General features: G+C 38.6%; 1 protein-coding gene across 2 annotated transcripts in view; it reads left to right on the plus strand.

Moving 5' to 3' along the window:
- The first annotated feature begins 1091 nt into the window (after positions 1–1091).
- LSAMP (limbic system associated membrane protein) overlaps positions 1092–21815 on the plus strand; it is a 659351-nt gene continuing 638627 nt past the window's right edge. Inside the window, exon 1 of one of the 2 annotated variants that reach the window (XM_032150118.2) lies at positions 1092–1790. In XM_032150118.2, the coding sequence (XP_032006009.1) occupies positions 1636–1790 (155 nt within the window). In that variant the 5' untranslated portion in view covers positions 1092–1635. The remainder of the gene's footprint in view (positions 1791–21815) is intronic. The other variant, XM_032150116.2, reaches the window with a different exon arrangement.

A 21815-nucleotide genomic window follows, 5' to 3' on the forward strand; every position in this document is an offset into this window, starting at 1 on the left:
GATGTCCAAGAGTGTCGGGCTCTCACTTGAGTGACTATCAGTGGTCTTTACGGTCCTCATCACTTGCTTGACTCATGGAATAAAAGGGGTGACAAATGATGGTAACCTGTCTGCCATTAGGAGGAATACTGCACACAACCTTACTTAGTGTCTCCTTGCAAATGACAAGCTTTCTGATTTACAAATCTCCTTCCTTGCATATGAACATTTTGAGAAGTAAGTGCCAGGAGGAACTTGGGTAGCAATTCAATGTGCCCTTTAAATAGTGATCCTTAATACCATTACTCATGTGTAGGATTCAGTGAGGGTTTCCTGGAGAGTGAAGTTGATTTAGGGATCAGGGATCAGCTGCTGAGGCTGGCACTTGGAAAAAACAAGCCAAGCATTCACACCCCAGACCACTCAATACCAGCATTGTCTCCAATCCATCTTTCATAAGAGGGTTCCAAGAGGGGGAGGGGATGAAGGAAGGAGAGGAAATAAACCATTTGAATCCTGTAAGAGAAAGTGCAGGAAAGAGGAAAGAATGAATAAGATTTGAACACGCAAAGCCAGTTGCCAAGAATGTTTCGTTTGAAATCAACTTTGGCTTTTAATCTTAGACTCCACTGTCAAGTTTCTCCTCAGTTTCCTTCTCCCATCTTTCTGGACATTCCCCACCCTCACTCCCCACCTCAGTGCTTTCCCGTCCTTCTCTGTCCCACTCCCCGCATTTGCAACTCTCCTTCCCACCTCGTTTTTCTTCTTTCCTCACTCCTTCCCTCTCCTTTCCTGGACTCTTTCTCCTGTTCTTTCATAACTTAACTCCCTCTCCTTCTCCCGTCTCTCCTGAACAGTACCTCTAAGCTCCATTCCCCCTTCTTAAGGAAATCAGCCAGGCCTCAGATGGAGCTGTCGTCCTGACAACCCAAAGGCGCATCAGGCTTTCATTGAGGCTGGCTGCTGCTGAAGGGGGCAGTTGTGCAAAGCGAGGGGCCACGTCGAGGGGAGGGCGGAGGGGATGACGTGGAGGGGCTGTTGAAAACCAGCAGGGTGGGGGGAGGGTGGGGGGTGGGGGGAGTTGCTGAGCAGAGAGAGCGCCAGGGACTGGGAGAAACAGGAAAGGGAGGAGGGGGAGAGAGGCTCTGGGTTGCTGCTGCTTCTGCTTCTGCTTCTGCTGCTGCTGCTGCTGCTGCTGCTGTGTGACTGTTTCTGTACACTCACTGGCAGGCTTGGTGCCGGCTCCCTCGCTCGCCCGCCCGCCCGCCAGCCTGGGAAAGTGGGTTACAGAGCGAAGGAGCTCAGCTCAGACACTGGCAGAGGAGCATCCAGCCACAGACAGACCAAACAAGAACCCCTTCCTTGGCTTCCTCTTCAGCTCTTCCAGAGGGCTTGCTATTTGCACTCACTCTTTTGAAATTGTGTTGCTTTTACTTTTCACCCTTCTGCTTGGGTTTTATGAGGGCTTTGTTAAGTCTTAGAGGGAAAAGAGACTGAGCGAGGGAAAGAGAGAGGCAAAGTGGAAAGGACCATAAACTGGCAAAGCCCGCTCTGCGCTCGCTGTGGATGAAAGCCCCGTGTTGGTGAAGCCTCTCCTCGCGAGCAGCGCGCACCCCTCCAGAGCACCCCGCGGACCCGCACCTCGGCGTGGCCACCATGGTCGGGAGAGTTCAGCCAGATCGGAAACAGTTGCCGCTGGTCCTACTGAGATTGCTCTGCCTTCTTCCCACAGGACTGCCTGTTCGCAGCGTGGATTTTAACCGAGGCACGGACAACATCACCGTGAGGCAGGGGGACACAGCCATCCTCAGGTAGGGCTTTCGGACAACTTTTCTGCTGCGCGTGTCTACGTGTGTGTGTGTGTGTGTGTGTGTGTGTGTGCGCCTGATCTCATTGAACTCCAGCTCCTGATGCTGCAGGCTTGTGGTGTGTGTGTATGTATGTGCGTGGTGGGTATGTGTGTGTCCCCGTTTTACTGACTGGTTGGCATTATAGCTAAGAAAATTCAAGGAAATTCTGGTCCCTGTCAAGCAGCAGTGGTGTTGGTTAAATGTTGTTCGGTTCTTAGGACCTTGTTTCTCTTATCAAGGAAGCCTAACTTCACCCATGGCATTAGTGACTTCTGGGCAGTATTCTTGCTATTGTAATTGCTGTTGCATTGCACTTGAGAGTTTTGTTGGGAGTCCTTAATTCTTAAAGAAAGGTTGTTGGATTATGGCTCTCAGAGAGTAGTACACAGTACTGCATTCTCCTTGCTCCTCCCATGTCTGTGTGTGTGTGTGTTTTCATGCCAACACACACACACACACACACACACACACACATCAAGGCTGTGTGTGAGGGTTTCTGATAGAAGACTTTCTGTAAGGATCTTCTAATTGACATGGAGGGCAATAAATCAATCTGAGAACTTTGGTTGGTTAGTGAGCCTTTTCTGGAATGTGGATATAAATCAACACAAGATATGAAGAGCAGAAAGAAAAGGAACTTGCCAAATTGCTGATATTTAAGAGTAGGAGTGTTAAACACAGAGGTTGGGAAAGAATTAACCTGGCATGAAATGGATATTTCACATTGATTATTGACTTCAAAGTCTTTTTTCTGTGCAGCTCTGCCAAACTCTAAAATAATTTGAGATTGAAATTTGGAAAGGAAGAGTCCCAAGTCCTTGGGAGTTTGACCCCTATCAGGTACTGTGAGCTAGAGAGACTCAAATGAGACCTAGTCATATTTTTATTTCTAAAATGCTCCAAGGTTATTTTTTGTGCTTCTCTTTTCTCTTCCTCCTCTCCACCAACTGTACCTGCCCCTTGTTCTTTTTTCTAGCTTTCCTTGAATTTCTGGCAGATGCTAACAAAAAGAAAGAATCATTCTCCTTGGAGATCTTTTAAAATCTCATTTCCTCCAAATAAAATGACCCAGTGTCAGTCTGTCTATCTAGCTAATATTGCTTGTTGTGGCAATAAAAACACAGTATACGATAGAAAATAAACCTCTAATCTGTGTGCAAGGAGCTGATAGTGCATAAACCCTGGGGCATCAGGGAGCAGTTCTCTGGCAGAGCTGCCGACAGCAGCAAAGTTTTCTTTCCTTTTCTCAGAAATAAATTTGGTTGGCTCTCACAGTGTCCTGCTTTGGGAGCTCTAGCGTTGTTAGAGAGGAAAGTGTGTGTCGTGTGCCGTGCATTGCATGTGTGTGTGTTGTGTGGGTACATGTTTCTCCAGATTGTAAAAAGTAAGAAAATGCTAATGTGTAAGCACTCCTTTCTTCATTTCCTGAGCATTGGGTGATTATGAATCCCAAATATCCTACTATCCAAAGCAGATTTTCCCGTCTAGCTCTTCAGCCTTATAAACCTGCATGTATGATTTATCCACATGGAGTAGTAAGATTTATGGAGTAATTTATCTGTTTGCAAAGGAATTTGGACATGGTGCAGAAAATGTTTTTGCAAACACACAAGCATGCCACTTCAATTGCTAACATTCACACTCCCTAACATCATTAACCCTTTAATGGTGAAGCACTCTATATAAATATATGCTATCCCTAGAAATTTTGTTCACTGGTTACAAGATTGAATATGAGAAAAATGAATAACTTGAAAGTATAAGTTTTTTATTTCAGTGTCCTTGAGCTTTGTAAGGTCTTTCTAAGTTAGCATCTCCTATACCTTAAACTATAGTTATCTAAGAGTTAGATAAGTATAGAAATGTTAATTCAGAAGAATAAAAATATTCTTATACTTTCATACAGAGGCAGTCTCACTGTATACATATCTATGGATGATACATATGTGCTTTTGTATGTCTATGGCGCAATGGAAACAGAGTTTTAAACATTACGCTTTAGTAGACATTACAGTGTGGAAATAGGGACTTTGAGAGAAAAAATAAACACAGAACCACTTATTCTCTGGGAAAGAAAAGACAGACAAACAGAGCATGCAAATAAGTCGCCTATGAAACACCATTTCTTTTCCAGACCTCACCTTACATGCCCTCTTTTTTATTTCCTTGCCTTGGACAGGGGTTTATTTTGGGGTTGGTGGAGCTTCATCAGAATTAACTATGGAGAGAATTCCCTTTGTCTTCTTAGCTGACCTTCTTCTCATTCTCTTTAAATCCAGTAAGCTTTGTGGGTCAGTTTCCTGGTGAAGAATGGTGCTCTTGCTTTCTGTTTATAAGGCCAGACTGGGAAAGGTGTGTTTTCACTTTATTTGTGACATTTTACTGAGTGCATGAGCTTTCAGGGAAGGAAAGGAAGGAGAACTTGATTCATTGGGAGCCACAGTAGATGTCTGGCACCGAGAAAGTGAAATGGCTAGGAGAAAAAAAATAATTCTCTTAGTGAGTCTGTGGCCCTGAATAATATGAGATGGCAACAGGAGACAAGGGAGGTTTGTAATTCTGGTAATCCAGTGAAAGGAGTTTGGCTGTCTGTCCCCAAAACATTTACCTTCACTGACTTAAAGTTTTCTGTGAAACAAGAGTTTCTTTTGGGGATTGGTGCTCATTTTTGTATAATTATGATCTTTAGTGTAATTATGCATCAGATAGGAGAGTGCACACTAGGCTTCAGGTCTTGCCCTGCAATTTCTATCATTTTGAAAATAATAAAAACTATATACTTATGATGACAAAACTGGAGGGAGAGATAGCCTCATGTATACATACCTAACTCAATTATTTTCTAGAGGAGATTACAGACCTGTATGAGAAATTATATAAAGAACTAAAGATAACCACAATACCAACTTCTATCCCAGGGACAAAGAATCAAAGTGTGATTCACAGAGTAGTGGCAGCAGCAGCAGCAGCAGCCTTGGAGGTCCTCCCTAAATAGAACAACCAGAATCTGCATTTATATTTGTGTGCACAGGAAAGAGTGAGACACGCTTATCCACAGGACTTCAGTCATGAAGCTGCCTCAGGTGCTTTTCTAAACAGAGTCTACCTGCCTCATTACCAGCTCCCACAGGAGTAAGAGTTCAATTACTGGATGAGTTTCTAACACTGTTTCTTCCCTCCTACCCTCATACCCATAGAGATTCACCTCCTGCATAATATTGGAAGGTTGAGACTATGTATTAATAGTTCTCTTACAAGTCAAAGAATAGCGGAAATAGAGAGTATTTCAAACCAACCTTTAAAATTTCATTTTTAATAGTCCTACTGACCATATTTTCAACATGAGTGGCAGATTTCTGAAAAGATAATAATAAAATATTTGGCCACAAAGAACCATGTTAGTTTTGTAATACATTATATTATCACATATATATTCATAAGGCAACTTTGTAAAACGCACATACACATGCGTATCTGGATATAAAACAAGTGGGCATGTGATAAAATACAGGGACTTCACACTTGTGATTTTAAATACTCTAAATTCAAGGTAATAAAATTTTATTTAGCTCACAATTCTGACCCTATTTGATGTTTACAGGATACTATAATACTTTTAATGATAATAACATTGTTCCCAGTTAAATGTCAGCATATCTAACAAGTATTACAGATTCCCAAGGAAACTAAGGGTCTAAATGAAGAATAGCTAATGTTTAGTTTTTTCAAATTTGAAGTCTTTAATTCCCTGTTTGTTTCTACACCAAGGGCAGAAAAGAAGAAAAAACAAAAGGAGATTTGATTTTTGATAGTAAAATATAAAGATCTTGTTCAAATTTCTGTTTATCTTCTGTAAGTCATGTGGAATGGCAAAATTCACTAATAAAGTGTCAACACTCAAATTCTTGATACGGTATGTGATTTTCTATGACTTACAGTTCATTGTTTGAAACAAACTGTGGGCATGGGCCTACTGGGTAAGTTTGTGACCATCATGAAATTTTCTTTTTCTGTAGTTAAATCACTAAATGTTATCAAAATTTGTTGGTTAGCCCTGATACTTTAAGGATCGTGCATTGCAGATAAATCCTTTATCATATATACTTAGTAAATAATGGAGTATAGCATCCTATATATCATCTAGGAATATGGCATATTATATACATTTTGTTAAAGAATATTTATGTACCTGTGAACTTTATCGTTTGTTGTCATTTATGGCCTGAGAAACACAGTGGACAAATCTCCTAAGAAAAGCAAATTGTGGCCATCTGTGTTTCTGTAAGTATGGGACATGTAAGTGCGTCTATACACACATACAGTACACAGGAGATTTTTATTTTATGTGGTTTGACTTAGAATGACGTATTTGTAGAATTGTGGAAAGAACCAAAGATGACTGACTCATCCACTGAGTCACTGGTGAGGGTTAAACGTTTGTGTTTCTCAAAGCTGATTCCATATAACAGCAGACTCTGCCCAAAAAGGATTAGTGCATTTTATTGTGGTCTCTGAGAGTGCCAAATACAAAGGGCTGTGACTCACCTGATAGGAGGTTGCCTCAGTATCCTTGTCCCTCTTGCTGTCATCATCTGAGCCTCAGAGATATCCCTCCTCCAGGGCATATCTTACAGCTTATAGCCACTGGTCCTGTTTTTCTCTCAATGTCCTGCCTGTTAGTTTGTACGACTCAGAAGATCTGGCCTCTGAATTTGGATCTATCCTTGCATGCTATAACTTTAAGCAAATCTCTTGAATACTTGGAGCTTCAGTTTCATTTACAAAATGCTGAAACTATCGGCCGGGTGCGGTGGCTCACGCCTGTAATCCCAGCACTTTGGGAGGCTGAGGCGGGGGGATCACAAGGTCAAGAGATTGAGACCATCCTGGCCAACATGGTGAAACCCCATCTTTACTAAAAATACAAAAATTAGCTGGGCGTGGTGGCGTGCACCTGTAGTCCCAGCTGCTTGGGAGACTGAGAAAGGAGAATTGCTTGAACCTGTGAGGTGGAGGTTGCAGTGAGCCAAGATCGCACCACTGCACTCCAGCCTGGCGACAGAGCGAGACTCTGTCTCAAAAATAAATAAATAAATAAATAAATAAATAAATAAATAAATAAATAAAAAATAAATAAATAAATAAATAAATAAATAAATAAATAAATAAATAAATAAAAATGCTGAAACTATCTATTTTAGTTACCCTACAGGGTTGTTTTAAGACATTCACAGGAGGTAAGGTAGAAGTTTGTTGAATTGTAAACTGCTACACAAATGGAAACAATCAATGGCTTTTCATCCACATACAGACAGTTATTTAGACTTCAGGGAATTCTTTTCTTTTTTTTTCTTTTTTTTAGGCCAATGTGTCTCAAATTTCAGTGTGTATGTGGAGGGCTGGCTATAGCAGATTGACCTCCATCGCTAGAGTTTTTGAGTCAGTAGGTCCCTGGTAAGTCTGACAATTTGCATTTCTCACAAGTTCTCAGGTGATGCTGATACTACAGGACACTACAAGTGTGATCCACAGATGGGCATCTTAAGTATCACATAGTTGCATGTTAAAAAAACAAAATCTCAGGACCTATGCTGGAGGGACTAAATCAAAGTCCACATTTTAATAAGACTTCTAAGCGACTCGCTAGCGTATTGAGGTTGGAGAAGCACTGCATTCGATAGTTCACAGCCATGGGAGCACAGTACCGTCAGCTGGGGAACTTTTAAAAAATACTGATGCCACATATCCTCTCCACTCAGAAATTCTGATGTAGTTAGTTTGGGGAAGGGACTGGGCACAGGTTGTTGTTCTTTTGTTTTTTAATGACTCTGCTATGTACATAGAGGTAAAAAGCAATGCCTAACTGGATAAGGAATCTCTTTTACAAATCATTTTCAGGGCAGCACTAAATAGATATCAGTAAAAGAATTGGAGCCAACGTTGTATCGTATGAGAAATACGTCAATAGCCAAAGATGAACAAATTCAAACAGGAGAGAGGACATAGACCACCGTAAATCCATTTTTTATTACACAATTTCATCCTTATGAAGCCATGGAAAATGGGGTGACTTTATTTAATATGGATCAGATTTACATAATGTCTATGGAAATAACATAAAGCTTATTATTCTGTGCTGTCTCTCATTTGGGTTAGACAAGGTACAGAACTGTTCTAAGTTGTTTTTGTTGTTGCTTCTAATGCTATCACTAAGGGAGAAAACAGACAATATTTAGACAAGGAAAATGGCTTCTGTGCCAACATATTCAAGCACGGTAAATTCTGTGCACTTATATACATGAATATGTGATTTGCAAAATAATTGTATTTGTATAATTCATCTCAAATTTATATAGTGATTTCTCTTTAGTTGAAACTTATAGACAAGCCTGTGTCATAGATAAAGACTTTTCATAAAGGATATAATAAGTTCAAAATGGTCAATAAGTAGTCAGAAGATCAACCTCTTAATAGCATGAAATACTGTAATCTATTAAATAAAGATAACTGACAACTATTTTTGCCTACTACACAAGCTATTTTTATGATCAAATGATATCGTATGTATCAAAGTATTTTATAAACTACATAATGGTATAAACTATAAACTCTTAAGACTATAGTCATATATTTACAGCAGGATATAACTTTTAGAAAATTTAAAAAATGTAAGAAAACAAGCCTTTTATTCTTATTTCTATGCTATACACAGGCCATTTGCACTACGATGTTTTTATTATTTCATTTCAAGTCCTTTAAAGTCACAAGTATCTTATGATATAGTTGAGTTTCTTATCAGGAGTGTAGGGCAAGTAGACTTTTTTTTTTTGCGGTTACCTGTAATTAAAACTTAATCTCCAGTTAATGTGTGATTAACCTTTACAAAATAAAACCCTTTGCTTCAGATTTTGTTAATTACTGTAGATATGTAGAATAGGAAAGGCCTTGGAGATTAGGCAGTCCACCATCTCATTTTAAAGTCATGTAACTGAGAAGAGAAAAATTTAGTTCGCTATCCAAAAACTTGAGTGATCAATTGAGAATTAGAACTCATGTATTTTAATTTTCATTTCACAGTACCACGGAGATTACCTTTTTGGTTTTCATTTTATCTGATGAAATGCCATTTTTATTATACATAAATGTATGCTTAAAAATGTCTTTCTCTCCTCTTCCTTCCTCTCGTCTCCTCTCCTCTTCTCTCCTCTCCCCTTCCCTTCTCTCCCTTCCTCCTCCCTCCAGTTCTTCCCTCTTCCCTTCTCTCCTCCGTTCTCCTCTCTCCTTCCTCTCCCCTTTTCCCTCTCTCTCCTCCCTGTAAATCAAATCTGCATTTACCTGTGGAGGATCATCCAGTTAGTGCTGGTCAAGGAGGATTTGTTTTAAGGAAATGTCCCATCTTTCACATGTCTACTATCTGTCTATACCACATGAGTTTTCCTTCCTCCACTTGCAGCTTCCAGCTTATTGGTTTTTACTATTATTTTTTTCCATAAGTTATTGGGATACAGGTGGTATTTGTTTACATGAGTAAGTTCTTTAGTGGTGATTTGTGAGATCCTGGTGCACCCATCACCGGAGCAGTATACACTGCACCATACTCGTTGTCTTTTATTCCTCCCCACCTTCCCCCAAGTCCCCAAAGTCTATTGTATCATTCTTATGCCTTTGTGTCCTCATAGCTTAGCTCCCACATATCAGTGAGAACATATGATATTTGGTTTTACATTCCTGAGTTACTTCATTTAGAATAATAGTCTCCAATCTCATCCAGGTCATTGCAAATGCTGTTAATTCATTCCTTTTTATGGCTGAGTAGTATTCCACTGTGTATATGCATATATATATATATATATATATGTGTATATATATATATGTGTGTGTGTGTGTGTGTGTGTATATATATATATATATATATATACACATTTTCTTTATCCACTTGTTGATTGATGGGCATTTGGGTTGACTTCACAATTTTGCAATTGTGAATTGTGCTGCTATAAACATGCATGAAACATGCGTATACAAGTATCTTTTTTGAATAATGACTTCTTTTCCTCTGGGTAGATATCCAGTAATGGGATTGCTGGATCAAATGGTAGTTCTAGTTTTAGTTCTTTAAGGAATCTCCACACTGTTTTCCATAGTGTCTGTACTAGTTTACATTCCCACCAGCAGTGTAGAAGTGTTCCCTGATTGCTGCATCCATGCCAGCATCTATTGTGTTTTGATTCTTTGATTATGGCCATTCTTGGAGGAGTAAGGTGCTATCGCATTGTAGTTTTGATTTTCATTAGTGATGTTGAGCATTCTTTCATATGTTTGTTGGCCATTTGTATATCTTCTTTTGAGAATTGTCTATTCATATGCTTAGCCCACTTTTTGATGGGATTTTTTCTTACTGATTTGTTTGAGGTCATTGTAGATTCTGGATATTAGTCTTTGTCAGATGTATAGACTGTGAAGATTATCTCCCAGTCTGTGGGTTGTCTGTTTGCTCTGCTGACTGTTCCTTTTGCTGTGCAAAAGCTCTTTGGTTTAATTAGATCCCAGCTATTTATCTTTGTTTTTATTGCAATTGCTTTTGGGTTTTGGGTCATAAAATCCTTGCCTAAGCCAATGTCTAGAAAGGTTTTTCCAATGTTATCTTCTAGAATTTTTGTAGTTTCAGGTCTTAGGTTTAAGTCCTTATTCCATCTTGAGTTGATTTTTTGTATAAGTTGAGAGATGAAGATCCAGTTTCATTCTCCTACATGTGGCTAGCCAGTTATCCCAGAACCATTTGTTGAAAAGGGTGTCCGTTCCCCACTTTATGTTTTTGTTTGCTTTGTCAAAGATCATTCCCAAAGCTGTTTTTGCATTTGGTAGAACCACTACAAGGATCCCTTGTTCCTCACAACCCAGGCCCCCTTTTAAGAAAATTCTTTTCCTCTTGTTTCTGGTACCTCTGCCTGTTACTCAGTCTTCTCATCTGAATTTGACCCTTTCTGCCAGTTACTACAGCCTAGTTTCTAAACCTGCTGCCTTCTTATTGTTATTTATGAACTTCTGCCCGGTTAAGTTTCCTACCACTGTCCCTCTTAGAGGGACCCTGATTAGGATGGATGTAGATATTCTCTGAACACCCTCAAGAGGTTCTCTACTCATTACAGTCCCTGTAGATTTATTACTTAAAATCCTTTGAGGAAGGCAGAACTTTTTTCCCCCAATAGATACAAAATTTACCTTGGGCTAACAATGAAGCTGATGGTGGCCAATTGGGAGGAACTGGGTATAGATCCAGCTCTGGCTCCTGAGTGGTGAAGGCAGTGTGCAAAAAGCCCTCTTGCATGTGTCTAGTGGTTTCTGGTGTGGCACACAGGACAAGATCTCTTGAGGTTTTCTGAGCAGTGAGAGCGAGAGGTGGAGCTAGAGACATCCAACAAAGTCTTATCAAGAGAAGGACAAAGCAGAATAAGGAGAAATAACAGGCCAGCACCCCCTAGTTAGTCCCACAGGGAGGCAGGCAGGGGTGACACAGAGGTTGTCAGCTGATGGCGAAGACTCAGTTACAAGCCCCAGGAGTTTGGGAAAGGAACAGAGTCCTTGGGACAAGAGCTGACTTGAACTTGAGTCTTCAGGAATTAGGGACTTAGACCTGAGCACATTACCAAGATGGGTAACTTAGTTAAGGAGTAAAAGAGAGGGTCCCAGTTTTTAGAGCTGAAGCTCTGTACCAAAGCTATAGTAACCCAGGGATGACTTGAAGGTTAATCTCAGAGCACGGAGCTCCATCTTTTAAAACTCTTACTGTATAATCTCAGATCCTAAAACCTGGTCTAGCTCTGTGGGGAAAAGACGGAGACAAAGTTCTGACATTAAGTAAGAACTGGACTAGTGCTTCTTCCTGTCTTAGTGAAGTTTACCAGATCACATCTTCAGTCTACTTAGAACTTCGAGACTTCACGGAGTTGGCATAATGAAGGACCTGTGATGGCCTATGCAAGGCCCGTTATTTTCCAGTACGCGTCTAAACATGTCACTCGATCCTTCAAAGAACATCCACAGCACAAAGTCAAAGCCCCGGCTGGGCGCAGTGGCTCACGCTGTAATCCCAACACTTTGGAAGGGTGAGGCTGGCGGATCACAAGTTCAAGAGATCGAGACCATCCTGGCCAATGTGGTGAAACCCCGTCTCTACTAAAAATACAAAAATTAGCTGGGCGTGGTGGCACATGCCTGTAGCCCCAGCTACTCGGAGGCCGAGGCAGGAGAATGGCTTGAACCTGGGAGGCAGAGTTTCAGTGAGCCGAGATCGCGCCGCTGCACTCCAGTCTAGCAGCAGAGCAAGGCTCCTCCTTCTCCTTCTACCCCACACTCCACCAAACATCTATACTAGTTACCTCTTTGCTCCTCCTTCAAGACTTAAGGCTCAGTTCTGGTGCTATCTCGTTCAGGAAATCCTCCTTAATTCTCCCAAGCTAAGCTAAGTATCCTGTTTATTATCACTGCTAGCCTCTCTGAATACTTTAAACTTTGCATTTATACATGTCTTAAAAACATCTTGTTTACTTGTGTCTTGCCTCAAATATAGGCATTTCATTTGCTTTACCTTTTCATCCCAGAATTTAGCTCAGTACCCGTGGATGCTCAAATAAATATTTGCCTACTGAATTGAACGGAGAAAGATGGTTGTACTATAAATCAAGCTGACTAAAGTTGATTTATAAAAGAGGAAACACCTTAGAAGAAGATCAGACTGAAGGAAGATACTTTGGTGAAGTCAGCCACCACTGGAGTAATTGTGGATGTGGGGTTGAAGAGGGTCTAGTCATAAAATCAGAGATAGATAATTCTCTGATTATTGGTAAGGTAAAGAGATTTGGTTAGAAATACCTTCGATATTTCCCATTGCAGTTATTCTTTTCAGGAATTGTTTTTTTAGAAAATGAGAAGGGCAAATGGGGGTATTTTGGGAAGGATCCCAAAGCTTCAGAGTTACAGACATAGGGACCTAGACAAAGCATGCCCCTTTCTTAGGTAAAATAGTAGTTTCTGACAGAACAAGGAGTCACTCAATGGCCCTGAAGTGAGATATCTGTGAAGAGGTCAGTATCCTGGGTAGCTCTGAGAAGAAGGAATCTACCTTCCTGGAGTGCCAGGTGGCTTTCTCCCTCTAGGGGTGACCATGAATTTTCAGGGATTAAATAGGGGATTTGGGAGTTACTTAAATAGCAGGATTGTGTGCAACAGGTATATTCATCTCCATCAATCCATTCTAGTTTCTTTTGAAATGAGGCAATGTGCATATCACTTACGTTTATTTGACTGAAACTGGTTATTCATACTGATAGTGATGCTTACCTGGGCATTGCATCTTAGAGCTCATTACACATTCCTGGAAAAATTAAAACTGGAATGTTCAGTGGAATTTGTAATAATCCCACATTTCCTTCTGTATATCTTTCCCTAATGTACAAGGGTATTATTTATGTAAGATAGGAGGGAAACCAATAACCATGAGGAAAAATGCAACCTAGCTTTCCATAAAATAATGCATTACTGTTTATTCTATTGTAATTGTCTAATGATGCATTTCTATATTGAACCTCTATAATTTGACTAAAATTAATTCTATCCTTTCTAAAGTTGTACTTTAGTTATGCTACTATTTGCCACCCTATCCTACTAGAAACAAAATATTAAAAAAATAAACTGATGCAGCCTAACACTAAGTCATGCATAGTATCTACATGTGAAAACGATGACTGGGAAACATAATTGGTTTCCTGACTTCTGATTGTTTTGTTTCATTACACACACCTCACTCTAGCATATGTGTGTTAGGGCTGTTCATTTTATGAGACGTAAGCCACATATGGTTGCCAATTTGTAGCTGGTGTTTGTTTTGAGATAATTAAAGATCTCTGTCACCTTATACAAGTTCATGATGTAATTGTATAAGCATATCTAAAGATCAGCATTCTATATTGCTGAATCATTAACTTAGCAGGAGAATGGATTTTTTTCTTTGTCTCTCTTTCAGACCTCTGTTCTATCTCCTTTGGCACTAATATGATGCACTGATCATCACCACAACAATAAACTGCTTAAAGTCTACAAGGTATTACTTGATTGGATAAACCTCTAGATTGGGCATGAAAAAATTTAGCCTTTAGTTCTGCAAAAACCATTGCTGTGTAAAGTTGGGAATTAGCATCCATTGTGCCAACTCCTACTTGTCTAATAAGCAAAGATGTTGGTCTGGTGAAGTGGCTTTATGTTTTTGAATATAGCTGCATTCACAAGAAGAAGAAATGCCAGAAGTCATAAATAGAATGATAATATGCACAATTTTTTTAAAAACTCCTAAATTACATTATAAATGTCATAATATAGAAAACTTTAAAAATATGTTTACATTAATGCCTTCATTCTTGCATAAAAATAAAACAGATCTCAAAATCTAATTCTTCTAAAAACAAGTGTCCGTATTTGTACAGGATCTGTTATGAAGTATAATTAATTTGTATCATGAATATATTTAATCTATATAGTGTGACTGTGTTTGAATACAAGACCTTAACTTTATTTTTATTTTTGTATATATTTATAATTATATGTAAAAAAGTAAAAGCATAAATGTGCTTTTTATATGTACATACAATTTACATACACAAAACATGGACATGAATATTACCTTGAACTTGGGTCACGTCACACTTTTATAGGAACCTAATTAAATTGATGCATCAATTATACAGAAAACAAATTTTTAAGGGTATCAAGCATGTCAGATACAATATATAAGAGGCACCACACAATGGCTACCTTAATTTTTTTGATTAATATGTTTTATTTTTAAGTAATCATGCAAGGTGCTAAGATTATATTGTAAGGGGAGTCAGACAATGTGTTTTGTTTCTGTTAGATCTTGGCAATCATATAGTTCATAAAAAGCAAAAGGAAATCTAACACTTCCTTTTTCTATTTGCTATTATAGGACAAAAATTAATGCTGCCTTAGCTAAAGGAAAAGTAACTATTTTAAAAAAATAGAATTTAATTCTTTGAATTTTTGATTCCAAGTCCATACTAAATTTCTATTTTCTTTCAAAGTCACAAAGAGATCTAATGATTTGTTAGTGAGCATGCTTAATGAAGATGACTAGTGTCCACTGGAAGAGAAGAATAATGTTTACCAAGTGAAATTCTCAAAATTATGCTGTTATACCCTTTGCAATTTTTAAAATCCAGGCATATGAAGATGTGATTAGAATAATATAAACAAGTTCAGCTGTAAGACTGATATGCATTATATCCAGGGCACTAATATAACTTGAGAGCATAATTATACAAACACTATTACTAACATTAGAAAATCTGTAGGAAACAGAAACAGTTTCATAATGGTGACATAAAATATTGTCCTAATTATAACTACAAGGAGAAAATCATATTAAATCACTCTACCCACCAAAAGCCTACATGCTAGAATGTAGTGTTAAATGGATTTTGAAAAGAAAGCAGTGATCAGTAGAAGCCAACATGTGTTCCCTGGGAGCAAACTATAGCATGGCAAATAGATTTTTTTTTAAATGAGCAAATATAATTCCAGGCTGTTGGATCAAGGAAATGCCATTTACTTTGAGTATCTGTACTTCAACAGGCTTCTAATAGACTTATTAATATATTATGGATCAAAAATTAGCTAGATTTTTTTTCTCAAGCAATTATGCCAAAAGAATACTGATTGACAGTGGTAGAGGTCTCCTTCATTCTCTCTCAGGCCAGGATCAACACTTGGATAAAACCATAGGAAGCAAACTTTCCATCATGTGTATGAGACAAAGATAAGGGGATAGCTGAGGTGTTTACTGATGGAATTATAAGGTAAATATGGATGAAAACTACAGGGAAGAAAATTTTAGTTAATGTTAAAAAATGTTATTTATATGTATTTGTGATTATACTGAATCTCATTCAAAAAAGAAGAAAAGGAAGATGAAAAACAGAAAGAAAGAAAAAATACGGTAGTTTATAATTTAAATAGGACATAATTTAATTAAATAAGCAAATCTAGTTGAATGACATAAGAATGACCATTCAAATGGCATAGTAGAAATAACACAGTTTCTGGGCCAGAAGACCTACCTCTAAGTATCCCCCTATCAATTACCAGCTCTGCAAACATTGATAAATTATTTATCCCTACTAGGCCTCTGGTTCTTTATTTATAAAATAAAAATTATAATAATGATATTAAACTTCTCACCTAAGGTCATTATAAGAAGGAATTAGAAGTATCTATAATTATATTTAGGCGTACCTTTGGATATAGGTGTATTTATTTTGTAAATGTCAGTTTCTGTTCTGCCAAATGGAATGGCTTTCCTGTTAAGGAACTACATTTTCATCTATTTTAGTATTTAAGTAGACCTCTATTAGGAAATATTATTAAAATAAAAACAAAAATAAAAACATCTTTATGGAGTAGAAGATTGAAATGGGTGATTTCTCAGGTGTCTGCTAGTACTTATATTTCATAATTATGTGATATTCTGAATTCCCTCTGTAGTTGATTTTGGATATGTTTTTTTATGGAATTCTATTATTACTTTGCTGATGAAGAACTTCATTGGGAAATACATTCTCTAATAATTTTCAGTGTGTTTTAATATTCATGCCTCTATTATTTTCTTCCCACTGGAGAATTTGCAAACATGTCAAAAGAGAGGGACTATATATCATTAAGACTGAAGATCTATTTAGGCCTTTCATCTTTCTAGGTAGAGCAGTATCAAGACAAATCTGGTCTCAAAGAGTTAACTTTTAACGTCAGCCAGCTTATATACATGCATAAGATTAATCAGGTCAAATGCTGACCTCATCTCTTACGTCGTCTAATTCCCTCTATTACTTGGCCACACATGTTGATATACTATTGCCTGAAGTCTACACTATGGTTTTAATTCCCACTGTATATCACATTTCTTTTATTATTATTATTATTATACCTTAAGTTTTAGGGTACATGTGCACAATGTGCAGGTTTGTTACATATCTATCCATGGGCCATGTTGGTGTGCTGCACCCATTAACTCGTCATTTAGCATTAGGTGTCCTAATGCTGTCCCTCCCCTCTCCCCCCACACCACAATAGTCTCCGGTGTGTGATGTTCCCCTTCCTTTGTCCATGTGTTCTCATTGTTCAATTCTCACCTATGAGTGAGAACATGCGGTGTTTGGTTCTTTGTCCTTGTGATAGTTTACTGAGAATGATGGTTTCCAGTTTCATCCATGTCCCTACAAAGGACATTAATTCATCATTTTTTACGGCAGCATAGTATTCCATGGTGTATATGTGCCACATTTTCTTAATCCAGTCTATCGTTGTTGGACATTTGGGTTGGTTCCAAGTCTTTGCTATTCTGAATAGTGCCGCAATAAACATACGTGTGCATGTATTTTTATAGCAGCATGATTTACAGTCCTTTGGGTATATACTCAGTAATGGAATGGCTGGGTCAAATGGTATTTCTAGTTCTAGATCCCTGAGGAATCACCACACTGACTTCCACAATGGTTGAACTAGTTTACGGTCCCACCAACAGTGTAAAAGTGTTCCTATTTCTCCACATCCTCTCTAGCACCTGTTGTTTCCTGACTTTTTAATGATGGCCATTCTAACTGGTGTGAAATGGTATCTCACTGTGGTTTTGATTTGCATTTCTCTGATGGCCAGTGATGACAAGCATTTTTTCATGTGTTTTTTGGCTGCATAAATGTCTTCTTTTGAGAAGTGTCTGTTCATGTCCTTCACCCACTTTTTGATGGGGTTGTTTTTTTCTTTTAAATTTGTTTGAGTTCATTGTAGATTCTGGATATTAGCCCTTTGTCAGATGAGTAGGTTGCAAAAATTTTCTCCCATTTTGTAGGTTGCTTGTTCACTCTGATGGTAGTTTCTTTTGCTGTGCAGAAGCTCTTTAGTTTAATGAGATCCCATTTGTCAATTTTGGCTTTTGTTGCCATTGGTTTTGATGTTTTAGACGTGAAGTCCTTGCCCATGCCTATGTCCTGAATGGTATTGCCTAGGTTTTCTTCTAGGGTTTTTATGGTTTTAGGTCTAACATGTAAGTCTTTAATCCATCTTGAATTAATTGTTGTATAAGGTGTAAGGAAGGGATCCAGTTTCAGCTTTCTACATATGTCTAGCCAGTTTTCCAGCACCATTTATTAAATAGGGAATCCTTTCCCCATTTCTTGTTTTTGTGAGGTTTGTCAGAGATCACATAGTTGTAGATATGTGGCATTATTTCTGAGGGCTCTGTTCTGTTCCATTGATCTATGTCTCTGTTTTGGTAACAGTACCATGCTGTTTTGGTTACTGTAGCCTTGTAGTATAGTTTGAAGTCAGGTAGCGTGATACCTCCAGCTTTGTTCTTTTGGCTTAGGATTGACTTGGCGATGAGGGCTCTTTTTTGGTTCCATATGAACTTTAAAGTAGTTTTTTCCAATTCTGTGATGAATGTCATTGGTAGCTTGATGGGGATGGCATTGAATCTATAAATGACCTTGGGCAGTATGGCCATTTTCACGATATTGATTCTTCCAACCCATGAGCATGGAATGTTCTTCCATTTGTTTGTATCCTCTTTGATTTCATTGAGCAGTGGTTTGTAGTTCTCCTTGAAGAGGTCCTTCACGTCTCTTGTAAGTTGGACTCCTAGGTATTTTATTCTCTTTGAAGCAATTGTGAATGGGAGTTGACTCATGATTTGGCTCTCTGTTTGTCTGTTGTTGGTGTACAAGAATGCTTGTGATTTTTGTACATTGATTTTGTATCCTGAGACTTTGCTGAAGTTGCTTATCAGCTTGAGGAGATTTTGGGCTGAGACAATGGGGCTTTCTAGATATATAATCATGTTATCTGCAAACAGGGGCAGTTTGACTTCCTCTTTTCCTAATCGAATAGGAATTTATTTCCTTCTCCTGCCTGATTGCCCTGGCCAGAAATTCCAACAACATGTTGAGTAGGAGTGGTGAGAGAGGGCATCCCTGTCTTGTGCCAGTTTTCAAAGGGAATGCTTCCAGTTTTTGCCCATTCAGTATGATATTGGCTGTGGGTTTGTCATAGATAGCTCTTATTATTTTGAGATACGTCCCATCAATGCCTAATTTATTGAGAGTTTTTAGCATGAAGGGTTGTTGAATTTTGTCAAAGGCCTTTTCTGCATCTATTGAGATAATCATGTGGTTTTTGTCTTTGGTTCTGTTTATATGCTGGATTACATTTATTGATTTGCGTATGTTGAACCAGCCTTGCATCCCAGGGATGAAGCCCACTTGATCATGGTGGATAAGCTTTTTGATGTGCTGCTGGATTCGGTTTGCCAGTATTTTATTGAGGATTTTTGCATCAATGTTCATTAAGGATATTGGTCTGAAATTCTCTTTTTTGGTTGTGTCTCTGCCAGGCTTTGGTATCAGGATGATGCTGGCCTCATTAAATGTGTTAGGGATGATTCCCTCTTTTTCTATCGATTGGAGTAGTTTCAGAAGGAATGGTACCAGTTCCTCCTTGCACCTCTGGTAGAATTCGGCTGTGAATCCATCAGGTCCTGGGCTCTTTTTGGTTGGTAAGCTATTGATTATTGCCACAATTTTAGAGCCTGTTATTGGTCTATTCAGAGATTCAACTTCTTCCTGGTTTAGTCTTGGGAGGGTGTATTTGTCAAGGAATTTATCTATGTCTTCTAGATTTTCTAGTTTATTTGCGTAGAGGTGTTTGTAGTATTCTCTGATGGTAGATTGTATTTCTGTGGGATTGGTGGTGATATCCCCTTGATCATTTTTTATTGTGTCTATTTGTTTCTTCTCTCTTTTCTTCTTTATTAGTCTTGCTAGCAGTCTATCAATTTTGTTGATCTTTCCAAAAAAAACAGCTCCTGGATTCATTAATTTTTTGAAGGGTTTTTTGTGTCTCTATTTCCTTCAGTTCTGCTCTGATTTTAGTTATTTCTTGCCTTCTGCTAGCTTTTGAATGTGTTTGCTCTTGCTTTTCTAGTTCTTTTAATTGTGATGTTAGGGTGTCAATTTTGGATCTTTCCTGCTTTCTCTTGTGGGCATTTAGTGCTATAAATTTCCCTTTACACACTGCTTTGAATGTGTCCCAGAGATTCTGGTATGTTGTGTCTTTGTTCTCGTTGGTTTCAAAGAACATCTTTATTTCTGCCTTCATTTTGTTATGTACCTAGTAGTCATTCAGGAACAGGTTGTTCAGTTTCCATGTAGTTGAGTGGTTTTGAGTGAGTTTCTTAATCCTGAGTTCTAGTTTGATTGCACTGTGGTCTGAGAGACAGTTTGTTATAATTTCCGTTCTTTTACATTTGCTGAGGAGAGCTTTACTTCCAACTATGTGGTCAGTTTTGGAATAGGTGTGGTGTGGTGCTGAAAAAAATGTATATTCTGTTGATTTGGGGGTGGGGTGGAGAGTTCTGTAGATGTCTATTAGGTCCACTTGGTGCAGAGCTGAGTTTAATTCCTGGGTATCCTTGTTAACTTACTGTCTCTTTGATCTGTCTAATGTTGACAGTGGGGTGTTAAAATCTCCCATTATTATTGTGTGGGAGTTTAAGTCTCTTTGTAGGTCACTCAGGACTTGCTTTATGAATCTGGGTGCTCCTGTATTGGGTGCATATATATTTAGGATAGTTAGCTCTTCTCGTTGAATTGATCCCTTTACCATTATGTAATGGCCTTCTTTGTCTCTTTTGATCTTTGTTGGTTTAAAGTCATTTTATCAGAGACTAGGATTGCAACCCCTGCCTTTTTTTGTTTTCCATTTGCTTGATGGATCTTCCTCCATCCCTTTATTTTGAGTCTGTGTGTGTCTCTGTACGTGAGATGGGTTTCCTGAATACAGCACACTGATGGGTCTTGACTCCTTATCCAATTTGCCAGTCTGTGTCTTTTAATTGGAGCATTTAGCCCATTTACATTTAAAGTTAATATTGTTATGTGTGAATTTGATCCTGTCATTATGACGTTAGCTGGTTATTTTGCTTGTTAGTTGATGCAGTTTCTTCCTAGCCTCGATGGTCTTTACAATTTGGCATGTTTCTGCAGTGGCTGGTACTGGTTGTTCCTTTCCATGTTTAGTGCTTCCTTCAGGAGCTCTTTTAGGGCAGGCCTGGTGGTGACAAAATCACTCAGCATTTGCTTGTCTGTAAAGTATTTTATTTCTCCTTCACTTACGAAGCTTAGTTTGGCTGGATATGAAATTCTGGGTTGAAAATTCTTTTCTTTAAGAATGTTGAATATTGGCCCCCACTCTCTTCTGGCTTGTAGAGTTTCTGCCAAGAGATCAGCTGTTAGTCTGATGGGCTTCCCTTTGTGGGTACCCGACCTTTCTCTCTGGCTGCCCTTAACATTTTTTCCTTCATTTCAACTTTGGTGAATCTGATAATTATGTGTCTTGGAGTTGCTCTTCTTGAGGAGTATCTTTGTGGCGTTCTCTGTATTTCCTAAATCTGAATATTGGCCTGCCTTGCTAGATTGGGGAAGTTCTCCTGGATAATATCTTGCAGAGTGTTTTCCAACTTGGTTGCATTCTCCCCGTCACTTTCAGGTACACCAATCAGACGTAGGTTTGGTCTTTTCACATAGTCCCATATTTCTTGGAGGCTTTGTTCATTTCTTTTTATTCTTTTTTCTCTAAACTTCCCTTCTCACTTCATTTCATTCATTTCGTCTTCCATCACTGATAGCCTTTCTTCCAGTTGATCGCATCGGCTACTGAGGCTTCTGTATTCTTCATGTAGTTCTCGAAACTTGGCTTTCAGCTCCATCAGCTCCTTTAAGCACTTCTCTGCATTGGTTATTTTAGTTAAACATTCGTCTAATTATTTTTCAAAGTTTTTAACTTCTTTGCCATTGGTTTGAATTTCCTCCTGTAGCTTGGAGTAGTTTGATCGTGTGAAGCCTTCTTCTCTCAACTCGTCAAAGTCAT

This window comes from Hylobates moloch, unplaced genomic scaffold (genome assembly GCF_009828535.3).
Source record: "Hylobates moloch isolate HMO894 unplaced genomic scaffold, HMol_V3 SCAFFOLD_4, whole genome shotgun sequence".
NCBI lineage: Eukaryota > Metazoa > Chordata > Mammalia > Primates > Hylobatidae > Hylobates > Hylobates moloch.